General features: G+C 43.7%; 1 protein-coding gene across 2 annotated transcripts in view; it reads right to left on the bottom strand.

Moving 5' to 3' along the window:
• Positions 1 to 21580, bottom strand: part of CRTC3 (CREB regulated transcription coactivator 3) — a 109770-nt gene that overhangs the window by 25342 nt on the left and 62848 nt on the right. For both annotated transcript variants that reach the window (XM_082616842.1, XM_082616841.1), the window contains exons 3-6: positions 16473 to 16592; positions 8926 to 8987; positions 7522 to 7584; positions 5319 to 5419 (exon numbers count right to left, since the gene is read on the bottom strand). In XM_082616842.1, coding sequence (XP_082472968.1) covers positions 5319 to 5419; positions 7522 to 7584; positions 8926 to 8987; positions 16473 to 16592 — 346 coding nt within the window. The remainder of the gene's footprint in view (positions 1 to 5318; positions 5420 to 7521; positions 7585 to 8925; positions 8988 to 16472; positions 16593 to 21580) is intronic.

The raw sequence follows: 21580 nt of genomic DNA, 5'->3' as shown, positions 1-21580 counted from the left end.
ACTGTTCTCTTATTACATGCCAGGCGCTTACATGGATGATCTCAGGTCATCCCCACAGCAACCCCATGAGGCAGGGGCTATTATCACCCCCAAGATCATATGCTAGGAAGTTTGAAGCACAACTCCGGCCTGTGTGCCTTCAGAATATCCAACTTGCTTCACCTGGAGGAATTTAGACACTCAGGAATGAGGATGAAGGGGATGCCCCAGTGTAAAGATAGGAGGACAAGGAAGAGGGGGAGGGTACAGCAGGGGTGGAGAATGGTGTAGTCTGGCTGGAGCTCAGGATGGGAGGAAGGGGAGATGAGGCTGGATTGAAGGTGTCTGTGAGTAATCTGGCTTGATGCAGGGAATAGAAGGTTTTGGTTAGAGAAGTGACATGATTAGAGCTAAGCTTTAGAGAGACTGTTCTTGCAGCAGTGTGAGATGGATTGAAAGGAGAAAGCCTAAAGGCAGGGAGACCAAGTGGAAAAACCACTGTAATAGTCCAGGCAAGAAGGAAAGAAGTAGGGTATTTATTGCCAGTGAGGACAGAAGAGAGGCGGCAGATCTGAGATACCCTGCAGGGAGAACGAACATGACCCGGCTACTGAATGGGTGTGAGGGGTATAGGAATGAGAGTAATTCAAGACAACTAACTCCTGGTTTAGAGTTTAGGTAACTAGAAGGATGGTGGTGGCAATAACTGATATGTTAGCATCAAGCTAATGTATAACCAAAATATCCACGGTTGGATTTTTACTACTGGGTAAAAAATACCATATGATACAACTATAAGTAAAGGGATAAAAATAAAAAGGAACGAGTTGTGACTGGATATCTAGAAACAGAGGAAACTCATATCAGTTCCACAGGGGATGGAACAGCCATGACCAAGGCTGCATCTGTGTTCCAAGAAACCTCGAAGTCTCAGAGTCACTGAGGGCTGACCTAGTGTAACGGAGACCATGTTCCCTCTCCCTACTCCCATGCCTGACGAATCTAAAATAACTCCTAGCACAGCCTTGATTTGCTGAATAGAGGCAGAGGCAGGGGGTAGATCCCTTAACCAGAGTGTGTCCTTTAAGAAGTCTCTGGCTTCAGCCTCCCCATTCTGGGCCCTCCTGTCATCTGGGTGACACTCTTGCCCCACTTTAGATCTGGGATGCTTTTGCCATCCTCCTCTTCCACCTATCCGTGCAGTCAAGCTTCTTTCAGGGTTACTTGCATTTTAAACGTTAAACGAAATTGAGTTATCTGTAGTGAGGTGGATGGACCTAGAGTCTCTCATACGGAGTGAAGTAAGTCAGAAAGAGAAAAACAAATACCATATGCTAACACATACACATGGAATCTAAGAAAAAAAAAAAAAGGTCATGAAGAACCTAGGGGCAAGACAGGAATAAAGACACAGACTTACTAGAGAATGGACTTGAGGATACAGGGAGGGGGAAGGGTAAGCTGGGACAAAGTGAGAGAGTGGCATGGACATAAATACACTACCAAACGTAAGGTAGATAGCTAGTGGGAAGCAGCCGCATAGCACAGGGAAATCAGCTCTGTGTTTTGTGACCACCTAGAGGAGTGGGATAGGGAGGGTGGGAGGGAGGGAGACGCAAGAGGGAAGAGATATGGGAACATATGTATATGTATAACTCACTCACTTTGTTATAAAGCAGAAACTAACACACCATTGTAAAGCAATTATACTCCAATAAAGATGTTAAAAAAAAAATAGTTAACTGCGCTGGTCAAAGGTGTTGCCTCTGGCAAGGTCACTGAGGTGGGAGGCGGGCCTCTTTCCCTGGGGAGGAGCTCAGGGCTATAGTTCTAAAAGCTGGTGACACTCAGCATCTACCGCTCTGGGTGCAAAGACGACAACCCTCATGCCCTCTTCTGCCCGTAGCTCTAGATTGCCCCCTGAAAGGACAGGGACCACTGCACTCGCTGGTGAGGAGTGGAGGGGAGATAGGGACAGTCCCTAGGCTATGGGACAGGGCAACGGGGCAAGTGTCACAGAGTACCCTCATGCTTACCCATTGGGGGGTGTGTGTGTGGGTGTGGGTGTGTGTCTGTGAAATGACAATTAAACTGCACATGCTGCCAGGGAAATTATCAATATTTCTCTTTATAGATTCTGAATAATTAAGAAGAGAGAAATTATAAAAACCTTGTTTGGATGTATAAAAGTTTATTTCTAGCATTTACATCAACTGCTTACCATGGATGCCTAATTGCCGTGCAACTCAATAACCATTATGAAAATTACTAACTACGTATCAGTCTAATGGCTTTATTTTCTTGGGACACAAACCTCTGCTCATGAATGTATCATAGTTTATTGTTTATGTAGTTAAGCTGTGAGCAGATGCTCCCTTATCATCTGCTCATAAAAATAAATAAGTAAGTAAGTAAGTAAATAAATAAATAAATAATGGGAACATTAACTGAGGTTACATCATTATGCTCAGGAAAGATTCCCAGGGAAAGAGCAGTTATTGCTTCTGCTCTGGAGCTTAATTCTGGGCTTCAATTATATTTTCCCATCACTTTTTAAATCTTTACTTTATTTGGTTGGTCCTATAATAAGAAATACCTTTTGGAAAGCTAGTCGATATTTTTAAAGTCCAAAAGGAAAGAAAATGAAAAACTTTAATGAATGACAGGGGGAAAAGTACATGAAACTATTTAAAATAGCTCCCACCAACAAATATAATTCTCCAGAAATAATTCCTATCCTTGGAGACTTGAATAATATTTTAAACACATTGGCTCTCCCATGTAAACACATCCATATTTGGATGTGTTTCTGAGTTCTGCTATACTTGCAAGGCAACTTTGCAGAAGCAGGCACACAGTTCAGACATTCAAGCTGGAGGTCGGCCCACCTTCCACGGTTGAGAGATATTGGGGCCCAACGGTTTCTAACTGCTGATGTGAAAAGGAGTGACCCAGGAATTCTGCTCCAGGATTTCTTTCTTTCTGCTTTTTGTTTTGCTCTGTCTACTAGGATCAACATTGACATTCTTTTGCTTTTCTTATTCATCCTCACTCACACCTTCTGACATTTCTCACCTCTTCCCTCAGAGGCTACATAACTCTTGGCATAAATACTTTACTCAATTAATCACTTTCTTTAGGTTTTTTTTTTTTCTCTCTCTCTGCATGCAGGCCTCAAGATCTTGTTACCTATGACTTCCCTGTTCTCTCTAGGCCTTTGGCCCTTTCTAGAGAACTGTAAACTTTAAACAGAGGGTGACACGAATGAAGGAATGGCAGAGGCAGAAATGCAGCTCTTTTTGGGGGGTTCCAGGTTAAAGCCTATCAGTCTGGCTCCCTCCCAATCTGGGGAGACTAAGCTCTTGCTGCACCTTGTTTAGGCTTATACATGCCTATAGTCTACCTATAACCCTACCTATATGGAAGCTAAACTACTCTATCTTCCCGTATATCCTACTTCTCTAAGTGGTGAGCAGTGGACCCATATCCAATTCCAACATAACTGCCAGCTTTACTCTCATATCCCCATGTGTGGAAACATAGCTAGGCGGTCCTAACCAATTCTATAAGAGCTCATACTTGACAAACTGTTCGGGTAAATGTAGCATCTCTGAATTTCACCAAGGGAACAAATGCAGTATTATTACAATGATACAGGGATTATTAAATCCCATCCCTACTATATGCAAGGAAATAAGACCTGGAATATTCTCCTCATAAGGAAAAGAGACTATTTAGGGTTTAAACTACCTAAAAAGTAAAGAAAACTAGAAAAGCTAGCATTATCTTGGCCAAAGATTTATTTATTCCCATTTCAAGACCAAACACACAGCCCTATTTATGGACAAGAGTCAATGTGCATAAGGAATGGATAGTTCAGGGCCATTGTTCCTACTAGATTGTAAGCCCCAGAAAGGCAGGCTTGGTCTGTGTCTTAGAGAACCAGACTTGGTTCACGTGCAGGTTAGATTCAGCAACCAGAGTGTGCTCTGTATGCATAAGCCACTGAGTAAGTTCTCCACACTCTCCGTCACTGAGGACTCCTCTGTGCCAGGCACTGTGCGGAAGGTAAGACCATAAGACGTTGACTGTAAGAAACCTCCTGGGAGCAGAAGGAGAGAAGCACATCCATGAGAAAGGCAGTCAAGTGACACAGGTGCCGAGATGGCCATCTATAGGTAGGAGCTTTGGGATGTTAGAAGGACATGGGGAGTTCTGGGCTGGCAAAGGGAAGAAGGTCAAGGATGGCTCCACAGACGTGGGGACAAAGCTGAGGGCCCTGGTCAGGTAAGCCCGGAGTAAGTTAAGAGAGGAGGAGATGGGAAGAGGATGGAACATTAATAGAAACCGAAGTAGTTCACCCACTTGGGGGGAGGGGCTGGTGAGTGAGGAGAGAAGGGAGAGAGGTGGGCAAGGGCCAGATCCTGGAGCTTGCGTCATTCCAAACTGAGAGATTTGGACTCTCTCTGGGAGGTGAGGGGGTGGCACTGAGATTTTAAGCAGGAGAGGAATATGATCAGATGTGGGTTCACTCTGGAAGCAGACAGCATGAATCTTTTCCCCACTCCTGGTCCCCCCTGGCCTCTCTCCACTCCTTTACTCACTCTGGTCCCAGGGAGGTGGAACGATGACCTGCAGCAAAGAGGGGAACAAGTGAGCGGGGGTGCCGGCTCCACTCTGGCACGCGCTCCTCCTGGCCAGGGGCGTGCCTTCCCTCGGAGAGCAGCCTCCCTGCCGGCCCTGCCCTGCAGTCTGACCTCGGCGCTCCTGCAGGAGGCGGGGGCAGAGGGCGCCCTGGGCCAGTGCTGCCGGCCACTGAGGGAGCCAGTCTCCCTCTGGGGTTCTGTCTTAACAGCCACAGACCCACAGAGAGAAGTCACTTCCTCTTGTCAGGAAGAAAGGTGGTATTTACCTCCACCCGTCACTTCTACTTTTATTTCTCAGTTTGTCCAGACTCCGGATGGGAAAAAAGGACTTTCAGAGAACCCAACATAAAACTGGATTGGGAGGACATAAGACTGGAAATAAGGAGACCAGTTAGCAAGTTGTTATGAGTCCCTATAAAAATGATGAGGGCCTGAAAATGGAAGAGTGTGGAGTAGAGGAAGCTGGAGGGTCAAGAGATGCCAAGAAGAGAGAATTTGCAGAGGAAGAGGCAGGAGAGAAGTTCCATTCTTATTTCATCATGAGCACACACGCATCTCCCCTGCCAGGAGTTTTTCCCTGAGGACCACGAATCGGGGAAATGTACTCGCGGTTTAAGCTTTTCTCTCTCCCGGTTCCCATAGGACAGAATGAGAAGGCACAGATGCTGTTAGCATCGGGCCTGCATGTCTTACCCATGTATGAGGCAGGCCAGGCCGACTGGCCCCCTCCTCCATAGGGGTCCTGGGGCTTGGTGCTCAGAGCACTCGTGTGAAGAGCAGAGTCAGAATTGGTCCTAATGGGGGGAGGAGAGAGTCTGGCTGAAAATCCATTTTTCCTTAGTGAAAATGCAATGTTCTTTGCTGAAAATTACCAACAGGAAAGAAGGCAAGAATAACAGATTTGCAATCATCCATAAAATGAGGGGTCTGGACCTACCTGAAGTCCCTTAGATCAGTAACAGCCTCTGAGGATGGCCCACACCCAAAAGATTGTAATTTGTACTTGTATGATCTTTTCCTTTGAAGCTAATGGCATAATGATCTGGTTCAACAAGGCAGACCCTGGATTCATGGCTTCCTCTAAGAAACTTCCCAGTTTTCCTCGCAACTCAGAAGATCACTGTGATCAGTATATTCTCTGTGGCTGCACTAGCTTTTCCCCATCTGAGAATAACTCCTCCTATACGAAGGATCACCGATAGCAGTGACTCTCAAACCCTTCCAGGGAGAATGCAAGGTCGAGACAACTTTCAAAATAACCCTAATGTGTCCTTTGCCCTTTCACTCTCGCTCTCTCATGAGCACAGTAGTTTTCCAGCAGCCTTGTGACCTGTGATGTCACCGCAGGCTGAATGCACAAGCAGAGAATCGAGCTATCTTCAAGAGATTTGTAAAAGGTACAACAATGCCACTCTTCTCAGTAAATTTTTTTTGTTTCAGAAAATATAACTGTGCTTCTTAAAAAAAGATATTTATTGACATGTAATGAGTTTATTATTATTTTATTTCTAAATGCATTGATAAGTGTCTTCTATAAATCTCTCAATTTAATTTCCAATATCAATAGCGAAATACAAACAAATATACTCACACAAACAAACACTGTTTGAGGGCCTCAATGGCTTTTAAGATTGCAAAGGAGTCTTAAGACAAACATTTTGGGAACCGTTGAACTATAGCAAATTTCTGGAATTCTCCCAGACAGCTCCAATTTATATTTAGCTTCAATTCTAAGAGATATTATTTACTTATCTCATCCAAGGGTCAAACTGTCTGCCATTAAAAGAACTTGTGAGAGACTTGAAATTAATCTAAAATGCTTCTTTGTGGGCTGTTCCAGGTGATGGCCTCCTGTGGCCACCAAGCCATGTGGCTTGATTGTGCACCATGGCTGTGTTGTGTTCAGACAAAGGGAGAGGCGGTTCAGAACCTGCATGAAAAACAGGAAGAGTGTGGACTCTGGGATCAGAGAGCCCTGGGTTCAGATTCTAGCTCCTTTACAGATTCAAAAAGACTCAGGAGAATATCAATCAAATGCAGAGAGACAACTGGGAAAATCTGAATACAGACTGGGTATTAAATAACGTTAGAAATTACTGTTAATTTTGTTAAGTGTAATAATGGCATTGTGGTTATATTTTTTAAAAAAAGGTTCCTATCAGACTTATACTGTTAGATATATTTACAGGTGAAATACTTTATCTGGCCAGTGGTGGGATGGGGGTGTGGGGGACGGCGGGGTAGAAATAGAAGCTGAAGGATGGGCACACGGAATTCTTACAATTATTTTCTTTCCAACTCTTTTTTGTATATGTTAAAATTTTGCACTAATTTTTTTTTTTTAATCCCAGTTCCATCACATATTAGCTAAGTGGCTTGGACAAGTCATTTATAACCTCTTAGAACAGAAACTACTACTCATTCTTGTAGAATGTTATCAGGATCGAAAAAAATGACCTATGTAGAACACTTACCACTGGGGTCCAGCTCAAAGTGATCATTTAATAGCTAATGTATACTGAATACTTACGATTCCCAAGTTCCTTATGTATCTTATTTAATCCTCACAACTACCCCTTGATATTGGTACTGTTATCTCCCTTTTCCAGATGAGTAAACTGAGGCATAGGGAAGCTACATAACTTGCTCAAGGTCACAGAGTAAGAGAGGCAGACCCTGTTATCCACTCAGACCTCGTGTTCTCACACTGCTGTAGTGTCCCGAGCAGACGTTCACTACCTGGTGGGAGATTTGGGTTCCTTTTTTTTTTTAAACACTTCATATGAACACAACTGATATAAACATACTCTGGCAAATGGATGATATATTAGAAAACATCAGGACAATCAAGGTGACTGGCTTAAAGTTTATTTCTACTAGAAAACAAGCCATGTACCTGTTAAGTGCAGATGTTAGCCTGAACCCAGGGTGCTTCTCTTCCTTCCAAGGAGGCTGCTGCCTTTAAAAACCAGAATAACATAAAAAGAAAAAGAAGTTCAATCCATGGGGAGCAAAGGAGAACCTCCAGCCTGGGTTTGAGAACTGGCTCCTCTATTAACCCAGCTGCACGGCTGACCTCTCCAGCTCCTGTGATTTCTGATTTCCATGATAAAAACTATCACAAATCCATGGGAACAGCAGGAGCAAATGAGATAGCTGGGCACATAACAAGGTTTTTTTTGGGGTTTTTTTTTTTTTTTTTTAAAAGGTTAAACAAGCACCTTTGAATGCCTTTTGAAATGTTTCAAATCTATGACCAGTTCCTCTCTGGGGATGTGAGGTCTTACTCCAGATGTGTGAAAAACTACCCCTTGTCACATACCCCGAGTGCGTGGAGTGTGTGCTTGCGGGTGCCTGGCCAGACTGGAAGCAGAAATGCTGCAACCCCACACAGATGCCCATGAAGAGGAATAAAACTGTTACAGTAGCCCAGTTTATGAAACTATGAATCTGACTAATCCTCATGCTCTGGAAAGCCTAAGACAATTTTTCTTGAATACAAATTTTTAGAATCTCAATTTGGAGGTATCCTTTTATGATTTAGAATAAAATATTGTGCTTGCCCTACAACCATGGATCCCAAGATTCTTAAGCGCTACTGAAAACCTACTTGAGGTAGGGGCCAGCTGTCACCCATCTTCATATCGACCTTTTCCAGGTCCTGACTACATTATCCACAGTAAGTGTTGCCAGGGTTTGTCCCGAGAATGGATGGAGAATAGATCTCAACCCAGAGAGCTAAATTTTCTCAATACGTACATTTCAAATGCCTCTTAAATCTGACTAGGTGATCTGAAAATGATACCATGTATCCACCGGATGTAACAATCTTTTCAGTTAATTTTATATTCTGTCACCCTCAGTATTCAAAAACACTCAACTTTTTGGTATATATTCTCTATATACAAAAATACTCAGAGAAGCCCTAGGTCAAATCCACTATGCAAATTAGCTTTAGGAGCTTACTAAAGCCTTATGTTTCTTTCAGTAGCTTATCAAGACACGTTATATATTCAAATATAAGAATAAAAAATCAGAGTATTATGTTGGTAATTGTATTCGAAATGTGTTTCTATTTGGTCTTTAAAATGAAGATCTAGATTGATTTAAATAACTTAATTTTAGACTTTCATATAAGTCTATGATTATACATGGAAAGACTTAAGTTTTATAAGAGAAGACAAGAGTCTGTGCTTTAGATTAGAAATTTCTAAAACAACATTCAAGGCGGATACAATAAAGTGAAACCATCCAAAAATAGCACATGCTCCTCCTATCTTTGAAAATAAGGCTTGCTTACCTTGGCCAACTCTCATCCAGGGGCTGCGAGGCGTAATTAGCTCCAAATGAACTACCATCAAAGTAGAATTTTCAATAAAGGAAAAATATAATGAATGGAAAGTTGAAGCATAACTAAGAGGCTGGAATCGTGGGGGAGTTCAACAACTTTTTTGGTTCTTATCTTTATCTCTACACCCGACATTTCTTCCTCCATGCTTTGTCTTATCAACTTCCTCTGGAAAAATCTATTCTATCTTCTAACCAGTGCCATCTTTGCATGATTCACATGGGGTGTTTTTTTTTTTTCTGCCTGCCCAACATCTTTTACTTTCAAGAACTGCTTCCACCCCGACCCGAAACCTGGTAAAGCTGTCATTCTGTGTGGGCCTGCCTGCCCCACAAAATGTACACAGACCCAGTATTTCCAGTCAAGGTAACTTATCCCCCTGTGACTGGTTCAGGGGTGGGCTCATGATACAAACAAGGGGGAAAAGGAGTGCCCCCAGCTGAGGTGGTGAGCCCAAGGACCACGTGGACCTGGGTTTCTCTCCCTGGAAGTCAACTCAGAGGTAGCACCTCACAGATACTGAATCTCGATGCTATTGTACAAACTCCTGGATCTAGCCCCTTGGGCTTCTAGTGACATAAGCCAATAAATTTCCTTTTTTCCAAGTTGAGGGTTTCTGTTTCTTATAACTAAAAGAGAGCAGCATTAGGTTTGTGGAGAAATGTGAACTTCCTTGGGTTGTCAGGAGCCCTGTTTTATAATTTCTGTATTCTTCACTGGGTCTAGCCTGCCTTGGAACATATTCCAGGTGAAATGGAAATATGGAAAAACAAATGTGATGCTACACTATACATGCTGAGCACAGTAGAGCCGTTTTGGTTAATTTAGTTAATTATACATATAGAATAGACTTCTTAAAACATTTTAAATCATATTATTCTCCTGCTAAAAAATCTTCAATGATTCTGTATAAAAGAAGCCATCATCAGCTAGGGCTCAGAAGGAAATGGGAACCAACGGATAAGGACCCTATCCTACAGACAGAATCTGGCATTAGTAAAACATGGGCACTAATGAACTCTTCATGAAATATTTCCTTTGCCAGAAGCATTAAGATCACAAGGTTCACTTCCTGTGTATTAGTTTTATCATGTCTAGTTACCTTCTTTCTTAATCTGAATCTTAGTCAAGGCAATAAAACAGAGATATTTTCAAACGAGAGACCAGATGTTTCTCCAACACCAAATATTAGGCTGAATGTATGCAAAGTACAGATGAGAACAGACTGCAGAAGGAGACAGAAGAGGAAAAGGTGATAAAGAAATAAGAAGGCCCTCTGAGAGGAAGCACATCAGTATCTCAGTTGGCAGAGCCATTAGGGAGAAGGCATTGAGCCTTTCTCTTTCCTGCAGAGTTTGATGAATCTCTGTCCAGAAAAGACAAATTTCAGAAGCAGAAGTTTACCACTTCCCTCAGGACACTGCCACCCTTAAAGTCCTTAATCCACTTATCTGGCACCTGTAATACAAATTAGAACGCAGTGGTGTAATAATAGTGCAATGATCAAACGTCGATTATTTCAATGTTGAGGTCTAAGCCAGCATTTTAGCCTTTCTGATGTATATTAACAACATGGAAATATAGTAAATTCCTGAAATTTTAATATGAGTAGGCTGAGGCATCAAAAGTTAAAAGATGTGACCTCTGAGCTCTCCCAATTCTCACCATTCACATCTCACTTAATGGATATTCGGAAACCCAACAACTGTTGGCACCAAGAGAACCACTAACGTTAGTGACCACTAATGTCAATAGCTTACAGCTAAACTCAACAGAAGAAAACCTAGAAAAGGTTTATTTGTTCTTCTGAAGATTTCAGAAAACTTTGTTCAGGTGGCTTTAATTACTCTACAACGCTAATATGTCCTAAAGAACATCCTAAAGACAGAAAAAATACCCTTATCTGTAAACTTGAATTTACCATTTAATTCAACAAACATTTCTAGAGTGCTTGCTAGCTGCCAGCAAACAAACAGAACAGTAGCAGAGGTGACAGGGTTTTTAACAAGCCAGATCAGCTCCTCACCCAGTACTACATTAGTTAAACCTAGGTCAAAAAACAGTCCCACAGGGACTTCCCTGGCGGTCCAGTGGTTGAGACTTTGCCTTCCGGAGCAGGGGGTGCAGGTTTGATCCCTGGTTGGGGAGCCAGGATCCCACATGCCTCGCTGCCAAGGAGCCAAGGCATGGAATGGAGGCAGTATTGTAGCAAATTCAATGAAGACTTTAAAAGTGGTCCACATTAAAAAAAAAATACAAAAACAAACAATCCCACATTATAATGGGCCTTTTTATTTATCCCCCTGTGCACTCCTTTTCTGGCTCCTCCTCTTCTGCCTTCAACCCTGGTGGTCCAGAATTTCTGTGGCCTCACAGCCTCTCAGCCCACATCTGCTTACACTGCTCTCAAAAGGACAGGATGGGGAGAAGGGTCTCAGTATCATGGGTGCCATGTAGAGTGGGAGCAGGGCGAGAGGCTGGGGACTCCGGGCACAGCCACTTTGGGAAGAGTGTCCTGCCTTCCATGCTCACCTTGGTCGGTCCCACCCATGCCTCTGGCTCCATCCATCATCCATAGTCCAGTAACTCATAAATCCATACCTCCAGCTCCCAACAGTTCTCATGAACTTCAGTCTCAAATTTCCAACTGCCTACTCAGCTTCTCCACCAAAAGTACCTAAAACCCACTCATCATCTTGCCTCTCGCCTGCTTGTCTTATTAGGAGTCCATCGTATGTAATGGAGGGTGCCGTCCACCCAGGTGCTCCAGGTGGAAATGCCAGTCATCCCGGGCATCTCTCTCCCCAAGTCCCTGCAGTTCTGTAGTGGAAAATCCTTCCCCTCGTGTTCCTGCCTCAGTCCATTGACAAGGGGACTCCTGCTCCTTCTCAGCTCGGGGAGTGTCAGAGGGAAAGTTCTCACGCACTCTTTCCCAAAGGAAGGGGAGTAGCCCTTCTGTTGATATGACGGGACACCTGCTGGCCCATTTCCCCGTGGGTGGGGTCACTGAGCCTCAGAAGCTCCAAACAAGTCCGACCCTGTCTCTTTCTTGTGCTGCCTGCTCGTGGCTGGTGAGCACAGCCAGGTTCTTCTTTTGGCTTCCTGTTCCCATGAGGTAAGGGCACCTGGGGAAGGGCTCAGGAACTGCCTTCTTGAGCAGCCTGGGGGAGACCATGTTATCTCCTGCCCTCTGCAGCTCCATGTTCTTCCAGGCACAGAGTTTGTGGGGCAGGTTCATTATGGTCCACGCAGCTGGCGGGGTAAGTGAACTCCAGGTCTGGTGGGTTAATAGAACCCACCCACCAAGACAAGTGCCAGGGTCAGATTTAACATATAAAACTGACCACAATTTGGTTCCTTCCTAATTTCTCAACCATGTCTTCACCATCACTCAACTTCCTCTTGTCCTTTTATCTCCAACTATGTCCTACCAGAATACATCTAAAAGTCAAACATGAAGGGAGGGAGGTACATGAGTGAGATCTTTTTTGAGTCCCTATGTGTATGAAAATGTCTTCCTGTTTACCTCAGCACGTGAGTGACAAATAGGCGGCATGTGGGATTTTGAAGTCTAACTATTTTCCCCTTAAAACTCTAAAAACTAGCATTTCCTTATCCTCTGAGATGGAAATCCTTAATGGGCGTTACGTAAAAACTGGGTTTTGTGATCAAGTAAGTTTTGGAAACCCTGGATTAAAGACAAGAAGTTTCTTAACTGCCAGGCTTCTCAGAGCCCTAATATAAACTGTGAAGCTTCAAGAAGATACAGAGAACCCAACATTTCTCAAATATAATAGGCAGTGCATTTCAAAGAAACAGTGTTCTATAAACTGACATCCTAAAATTTTCATCTCATTGTATGAAAAGAATCAAAGCAAGGCCTGTTCCAAAGAGGAAACCCATTCCTAACTTTGGCGGGTCTTAAGGCATCTCTTCATGACTGTTCACCCTAGTTTTCTGGACACAATATACTCTCAAACCTTGTTGGGAATGTAAATCAGAAAATTTCTAAACATTTGTTTTTCTTTCTTCCTAAAAACACATCTCTTTTAGAGGAAGGTGCTTCTTATGATTCTTCAGTGTGTCCCCCTTTTCTTCAATGTATTACCCACAGGTCTGAGATAATATTATATTTGCTGTAAATTTATGTTAATAGTTCAGAAATTCAACAGGATGGTGTTGGGGATACATGTTTGCTGCCTTTGAGGAGTGAGAAGGGCTGCTGAAGACACGAGCAGCTGCAGGAAGGTAGGAGAGCCTCTCCTCTGAGTTCTCAGGCCCAGGTCCCCAGCTGGGGACCAGGCAGCACCTCTCCGCTGCCCTGAGTGCAGCCCCAGGCCAGATCTCAGGTGGGCAGTGCCCTGGTCTCTGCTTGTGGCGGCCCCCATGCCAACAGCAGAGCCCAGAGCCCACTGTGCCAGCCTTCCCTGCTATGATGGCCGCCCACTGCCTACCGTGGGAGGAATGCCCTTGTGCCAGGTCTCCGCTGCTTGTGGCTGCCCACACTGTTAACAATGTTCATTTGAGATCATAGGACTGAACCCTTCTCTAAGCCAGTGTGCGCGTTCTAAAATAACACCCAAGCCAAGAAACAGCTGGAAGAAGAAAATTCTGAATACATTTCTTCTCTTTGTTCTAGCGAAGATTCAAACCGGTGTTAATACTTCCGAATAATAAAACTTCATTAAGGAGGTAATAGACTGGTGAGAAAGGCAACCATTTTAAGCAGATTATTGCAAAATCAAATGAATGCAGGCCAGGAAAGGAAAGATGGAATTGCAGCCCTCTTCCCCATCTTTTCCTGAATATATTCATATCTTCGACATAAAATCATCCCACTTTTATATTTTACTAGGAGCTCAAGGTCCCTTGATTCTTCAAGAGACGCGCTGTTTATTCATGGGCAGGCCTACGCTAAAGAACTCTTTTGAGTCAGCAGATGTCAGTCTCAGGACCCCCATTAGGTGCTTCAGAGAGACATCTCATGGTCTGTGAATCAGACTTGTACTGTCTGATGAACAACTTTAATTCATCTGTATATTTATTTGGTTCTTGCTTCTCCTGCCCTTAGGAATTGATCTGCTTTGCTGCTGCTCTCATGAGTTGACCCGTATACACAGTCAAGTTCTAACCTATGACTTATTACCTGAAAAGAGATAGAGTCACCTGAACACACAGTGAAGTCTTCCCTCCGGCACTTTGCACAAGCTGTTCCCTCCGCCTGAAACATCTCCTCCCGGCTGTCTTCCTCCCTGCATATCACAACCACCTGAAGTTATTTTCCTTTAATAATTTTTTCTTTTCTTTTTTTTTTTTGACCTGTTTGTTGTCTGTCATCTCCCACAGGACTGTAACTCAAGAAGGCAGGGACACGTCTGTCTCATTCAGCTCTGAGTCCCCAGTGCTTAGAACAGTACCTTGTACAGAGAAGGGGCTCTGTGAATACCTGTTAAATAAATAAACATGCTATCCCCTCACTTGTTACCTATCCTTCAAGCCTCAGATTTTCCTCTGGGATGCCTTCTCCGTCTCCCCAAGACTGGTGCAGGCTGTGCTCCTCTGAGCTTGCACAGCCCCTACGCTGCATCACCTGCAGCTTGCCACACTGTGCTGACACCGTTCGCTTGCCCAGCTGCCTCTCCCACTGAGCAACAAGCAACTTGAGGGCAGGGACTACGTTACATTTCCCATGATATCTAGAGTGTCTAAATGGTGCCTAACACTAACTGTTGTTAAGTGAATGAACATTTTCCTCTGTTGCTTTTGTTCAATCTCCTCCTCTTCTAGACAGTCCTCTAGTTTAAAAAGCTGTGAGTACATGCATATATTTAGACTATACTTGCTGCAAAAAGGATTTGAGATAGCTATAAATATATCTATATGTATTATAATATTTAGAGAGAACACCTACAAGGGAAAGAGGGAATTGAGAATTAGAAAAAGATATAATGTTAGTTACATCAAGAAACACTCTTTTACTTGAAAATTCCAAGCAATTTAGACAATGGTTCCAGGTACTACTCCACCCGCACACGTGTGAATTAGCTGAAGTACTGCCTGAATTCTCCTTTCCTTTTGCATTCTATGTAAAAGTTATTACACATTCCAGAAAGGAATTTGAGGGGTATTGGTGGTTAAATGGTAGAATTCTCGCCTCCCAGAAAGAAATTGGAAAAATCAGTTATCAACTTCATTTTCCCTGATAATGGTCACATAATATACAAAATTAGAAGTCAAGGTATCTCAATGGACCAAATGTGGTGTGTCCCTGGGGGTGGAAGAGAGGAGAAGTAAACATTCATTGCCTCACATTGACAGAAAACTGCAAGAAGCCCAAGGGCAAGAGAAGCAGTGGTTTCCTCTGTGTGACCCCCACCCCCACCCCGCAACTCCTCCCAGGGGGTCTCTCTTGAGTGTGGTCCTGGGGACCACTGAGTGCTGTAGCGAGGGAGGGGCTCAGGCTGGGGGGTCAGCTTGACCTGGGCTGAATCTGGGCCCCTCCAACCTCAGCAGTGGAATTTTGGGCAAGTTACTCTGACGCTCAGTTTCCTCATTGGAAAATGGGGGTTAAAAAAAGTAAACTGCTCAGTAAGTATTGAGGACTAAATGACATATGAATTGCCCAGCACAGTGTCTGGCATGGTTAGGTGCTCAGCAAACATATGCGTCCTCCCCCCACTTCCTGGTTTCTAGGCTGGTGAAGCGAACTCTACCATCACTGCCAGGAATCCAGCTCTGCAGTAAGACTTACCCCGCCTTTCTCATCTTCCTCCACCCCTGCGGGTGAGAAGAGTGAAGTGAGAATGCAGGCCCTCCTCCCACAAAATCCAGCTCAGGTCTGTTTCCAAAAGCCCTGAGCACAATGCTGGACCCCCAGCAGCACACCCCACTCTGGCCTCATAAATAAAATTGTCAGATGAATTCACAATCTCCTTTTCTTTCTTCCTACTTAATAGCATAGAATTTGGTGTGAGTGAATATCACTACGTAAGATTTTCCTAAATACCAGCTTTATATTTCAGTTGTCATCTATTGAGTTTGAAACTCCATAAATAGAAAATCATATAAAATTTCTTCTGTAAGTTCTAGCAGCAGGTCAGTGGGTCAACAGAAATAAAAACAAATCACCTATCTGACTGTTTGTTTTAGCTAGACAGATTAAATCTATCTAACCTGATTCAAAGTCATGTTTAATTCTGACTTTGCTGATTTCTGAAGAAAATGCTGAGAAGGCCTTGCAATGGGGCTGAATTACATGTTGTTTATGTTCAGTTACTTCATTAAACTGAACTTTATTGACACTTTCATAAAGTAAACATCTACAATGATCCTTCCAATTTTTACCTGTGGAGATGTTTCTGGTTTCCAACTCACTTATTTTTATTGCCTCCGTTCATCAGATAAAATGAAGATTTTGAGGCCAAAGGGGAATGACAGGGAAGATACATCCTGAAAACCTTTCAAAACTTATCCTCTCCTCAGACAATGAAAAAGGATATTTGTCGTCCTGGCTTGTCCCCAGACCGTCGGTGGAGGGGGTGGAAGCGGGTCCGGGACGGCCTCTCCACCAGCCCGTGGTGGCGGGTTCCACGCACGCTGTCAGCTGGGTGGAACGCCGGCTGCGGAGAGAAGGAAGAGAGTTGGCCTGTGACCGTGACATTGCCACTCACCCTCAAGAACACCAACTGATCACAACAACAGATGACAAGGCTGACTTTATAATTTTACTGGTGTCTATGACTGTGCCTTGAGTCAAGGTAAATAAAATGCAGCACATGGAGCTATTTCTACATCATTACAGAATAATTTAAAATAGTGTTTAGGGTGTGAAGATGAAAGCTGAAAGAATGATATATTAAAAGTTGTCACAATTTAGAGACTATGGATTCATATATCAATCCCAGGAACTGGGAGATAAGCATGAAATGTAAAAGAGGTATACTTAAGACAGAAACGAACTGAGTACCTACAACGTGCAGTGTGCAGAAACATAGATGTGGCATCCAGAAATAAAATGGAATACCTACTGGGGACTGGGGACTACTTGCACTATACGGTGTCTTTTTATATTTTTGATTGACTCGACAATGTTTAAAAATTCAGGTTTGGGGCTTCTAGTGAAAAATCTGAACATCTTGGCCACACTGGTCCCAAATTCCCACTTGGCAATGGGGACTGAAATTGAGAGTAGCTGCTCTCTGCAGGTGGGACACCGGACCACTCACTTCTTACGTTAGACATCTGAGTTTGTGACCCGAGTCAAGGTGAGAAAAAAGAATACTACCTGAATACAAGTGGGAAACAACTCATTATCAACTCATTACACCCCAAATGGCACAAATGAAAATACAAACAGATTAAAGATAAATCCATGGTCAATAAATACAAAGTCTTTTATTAATGGAGGCTTGGGTGACATTCTTGACATTTTTGAGCTTGGCATCATAAAAGGCAACCTTTTTTTTGTTTTTAACATCTTTGTTGGAGTATAATTGCTTTAAAGTGCTGTGTTAGTTTCTGCTGTATTACAAAGTGAATCAGCTATATGCATACGTATATCCCCATATCCCCTTCCTCTTGCGTCTCCCTCCCATCCTCTTTATCCCACCCTTCTAGGTGGTCGCAAGCAAAAAACCAAATCCTAGGCTGGACCATTCTACCTCACATAATGGGGCAATGTGTATACAATATTATGCCAGAGATGTTTGTGAAATACATGAAAACAGATTTTCTTTTATGTAAATTGAATCATATGTCAAATACCTAGCTTACTATGAAAGGAATCCTTTGACGGAGTATGTCTTTCTGGGGGAGCTTCTTTTAGTTAAGAATTGGTCGCTAATTTTTCTTTGTTAAACACACAGATTTTCTCATATTGGACTTGGGAATGACTCCTATTTCTCCCGAGTGGACTGATAAAATGTCTGGACTAGTTTAGTTGAACAGTTCTGTCAACAAAGGGTCCCAGGTCCCAGCCTGTCTCAGTTCTTCTGCATTTTTACAATCCAAATCTATTAACTCCTAAAATAAAGAGATCTTACTGAGGAACAACCCCTGGTACTGGAAGAAAAATATCCATTGTGATAGGTAAGGTGGATGTTGATCTCAGACAAGAGAGCACACTAGTCTAGGGAGTGACAAATTGAAACATCTTTGTTAATCAAGAGGATGAATACCCAAGGCACACTTTATCAGGACCTGCTTACACAGTAGACATAATTTTAAGAGACAGATTACTTTGTTCCAGGATAAAAGAAAAGGGAGGACTCTCTGGTAATAAAATCACACGAATGTTAACTGTACTTGAAAACAACGTTTTCCTCTAGGAGTCATAGAGCACAACTACTGCCAGACTGAGCTCCCAGAGGCCAGCCTACAGAAGGGGCACTGAGGGTCTTTAGAAGGGGATCCAAGGGGACTTCCCTGGCGGTGCAGTGGTTAAGACTCTGTGCTTCCACTGCAGGGGAACTGAGATCCTGCATGCCGCACGGCGTGGCCAAAATAATAAAATTAAAAATTAAAAATAAAGGGGGGGGGATCCAAAAAGCAGAAAGCTCTTGGAATGTCTTCTGGACTTCCTATTACACATATATTTTCTATTTACACTTGCCTGTTTTGCCTTAACCCCTGCTGGCCCAGATCCTCTATTATTACTTGGACTCAGTGTGTGTGTATGTGGAGGGGGGAAATCTCTGGCCACATTTGAAATGTTCTTCTCTTCCTCACCGTGGAACAAGTTCAACTCTCTGCCCCTGTAGTAGCTGATCTTCTTCCAAACTACATTTGACTTTAGCCCTCTCAACTCACAAGGCCTTGCCCATCAAATGAATTAGAGCAGTTCAGCCCAGGAAGCTGGAACTGGAGGAGGTTTCACAGTGAAGGAGTCTGTTAAACACTATGGTGTTTGGTAGTTGGCCTAAGTCTCTGGATCCCAAAAAGCTAGGGACAAACAGACACACAGTTCTCCTGTTCCTACCAACTTCCAATCTCATCCTTGATAAGAGCTAAAATTCTGTTATTTAAAAATGTATTTCTTAAGCTAACTTTAATACAAAAAAGAAATAAAACCCTACCATCCTGAAGGTCAAGTACTTCATTTTTTCTGTTCCTTTTCAAGTTTTATCCATAGTTTTTACATGGTGGTACCCATAGCACATTTATTTTTGTGATCTATTTTCCGTACTTAACATTTTATAAACAATCTTCCATATATTATGTAATCCTTACAGTTATTAATTCAATAAGCATACAGTATTTCATTTCCAACGTTCATAAGGCCAAAACTCCATTATACAGTTCAAAGAACTTGTGGTTTGGAATCAAAGAAAACAGTCTCAGTCCAGAATCTTTCACTTACTAACAAGTTACTTCGTCTTCCTTATCTGTAAAGTGGAAACGATCATCTGATAACTTCCTCACAGGCTTGTTGAGAAAACGAAATTAGATTATGTGTGTGAAAGCTGCCTTATCCCAAGGATACTGGGTGTTACAGACTGAATTGTGTCCCCCAGAATTTGTGCATTAAAGCCCTAATCCCCAATGTGACTGTATTTGGAGATGGGGCCTTTAAGGAAGTAATTAAGGTTAATTGAAGTCATAAGGTAGGATCTAATCCATAGGGCTGGTGTCCTTTTGAGAAGAGGAAGAGACACCAGGAGGACACGCACACAGATGAAAGGCCATGTGAGGACAAAGCAAGAAGGCAGCCATCTGCAAGCCAGGAAGAGAGTCCTCAATAGAAACCAACACTACCAACACCTTGATTTTGAACTTTGCAGCCTCCAGAACTATGAAAAAATAAATTTCTGTTGTTTAAGCCACCCAGTCTGTGGTATTCTATTAGGGAAGGTCAAGCAGGCCAATACACTGGGCATCAGAAGGAGGATGGATATCCAGGTGGTGGGACACTGGAGAGCATCTTGTTAAAGGTGAGGCCACCCTGCAGAGCCCTTCTGTGGACAGCAGGAATGACATCATCGTTAGGGGCATCCTCCAGCATTCTGAGCCTCCCACACCCATCTGCTGCCCATGCCATGTCACCTCTGAAAGCTGCAACCTGGGATGAATGCCTGAAAAGAATGTTGGCAGGGCCTTGTGACTTGCTTTAATCAATGGATCATGAGCACACGTGATATACATCTTGTCCAAACAGAAACTCTCACACCCTTCCTTCTGCCATGAGAATGCCATGTCCCAAAGAGCAGATGCTGCTTCAACCTCAGTTGCAGAAGGGGAAGATACAGGGAGGAGGGCACAGCAGGGAATATGAGTGAAAAACAAAGGTTTGCTGAAAGTCCCAGAGTTTTTGAATTGGTTGGTACTGTAGCAAAGCTGACTGATATGGCAGTGATGGCAGAGAGACTACAGTGAGATGGAGAGTCCTGCTTTCCATGAAGAGCAACAAGCCAAGTGTAAAGTCAAAAGATCCTGCAAATTGGTGCCTACATGTTTTAAGGAGGGCCTCAGGCTCAGGTTCTGACAAGCACCACCCTATCTGAAAACGTGGGACCCAGACACTAAGCAGAGAAGAGAGGACTCCTGCGCACCCGTATACAAAAGCTCCTCCACACTGATATCTGGGATCTGGTGCTGGACTACGCATAGGTAGACCGAGCACATTCTTAGGATACAAGCAAGAAAAGGGCAACACAGAAGAGGAAGACTCTATTTGAGAGACTGTCCAATAACATTCAAAGTATTCATTGTGGGAAAAATCAGAATTTAGCTGGATTTCCTTATCCTTTTGTTTGTTTGTTTGTTCTGGATGGCTTAATAGTTTTTATTCTGAAATACATAGGGATGGGAGATCCAATAACCTCTTCAAGGCCCGGGCCAGCACTGGTCTTACTGCAGGGCCCCAGGCACTAGAAAGTGGATGGGAACGGCACATGGGGAGCGGCAGTGTCCTTGCTGTCTGTCTGAGATAATGCAGGGGTGAGGTTGCACCAGGAGGCTCAGTAGGAACCTGAGCAGTGAAGGGGTGGCCAGTTCACATTGTGACTGAACTGCCAGGGCCTGAGCATGGTGAGGAATGACCGAGTGGTAACCCAAGGCAGGGGAAAGGTGGATTCTGGGCTTAGGTCCCCAAATCTGAGAGAGGGTAGACTAGGTGGAGCACAGACCAAACACCAAGGTTCCATGAACCTCAACAGTGAAGGACAGTGAGGCCGGGGCGGGAGGGTACAGGTGCTTCCTGAGTTGGCAAGTAGCTAGCCATAGGCAATTCTTTTTTTTGTTTTTTTTTTTTGTTTGTTTTTTGTTTTTTTTGCGGTACGCAGGCCTCTCACTGCTGTGGCCTCTCCCGTTGCGGAGCACAGGCTCCGGACGCGCAGGCCCAGCGGCCATGGCCCACGGGCCCAGCCGCTCCGCGGCATGTGGGATCTTCCTGGACCGGGGCACGAACCCATGTCCCCTGCATCGGCAGGCGGACTCTCAACCACTGCGCCACCAGGGAAGCCCCACAGGCAATTCTTAGTTTCTGTGACTGGGCTTTGTGGGGAGGAGGCGAATTCAAAGCGGTTCAAGGTACTTCTGGGAATTGAATGTCCACTTGCAGACAGCCCCCGTCTCAGGCTCTCCCCGCTTTGCAGGATTGCATGCTCCTGAT

Source organism: Mesoplodon mirus (genome assembly GCF_964341445.2).
Source record: "Mesoplodon mirus genome assembly, chromosome: 4".
In the NCBI taxonomy this organism is placed as follows: Eukaryota; Metazoa; Chordata; class Mammalia; order Artiodactyla; family Ziphiidae; genus Mesoplodon; species Mesoplodon mirus.
Note: the sequence above shows the minus strand (reverse complement) of the source record. Positions and strands in the feature narration are given on the sequence as shown.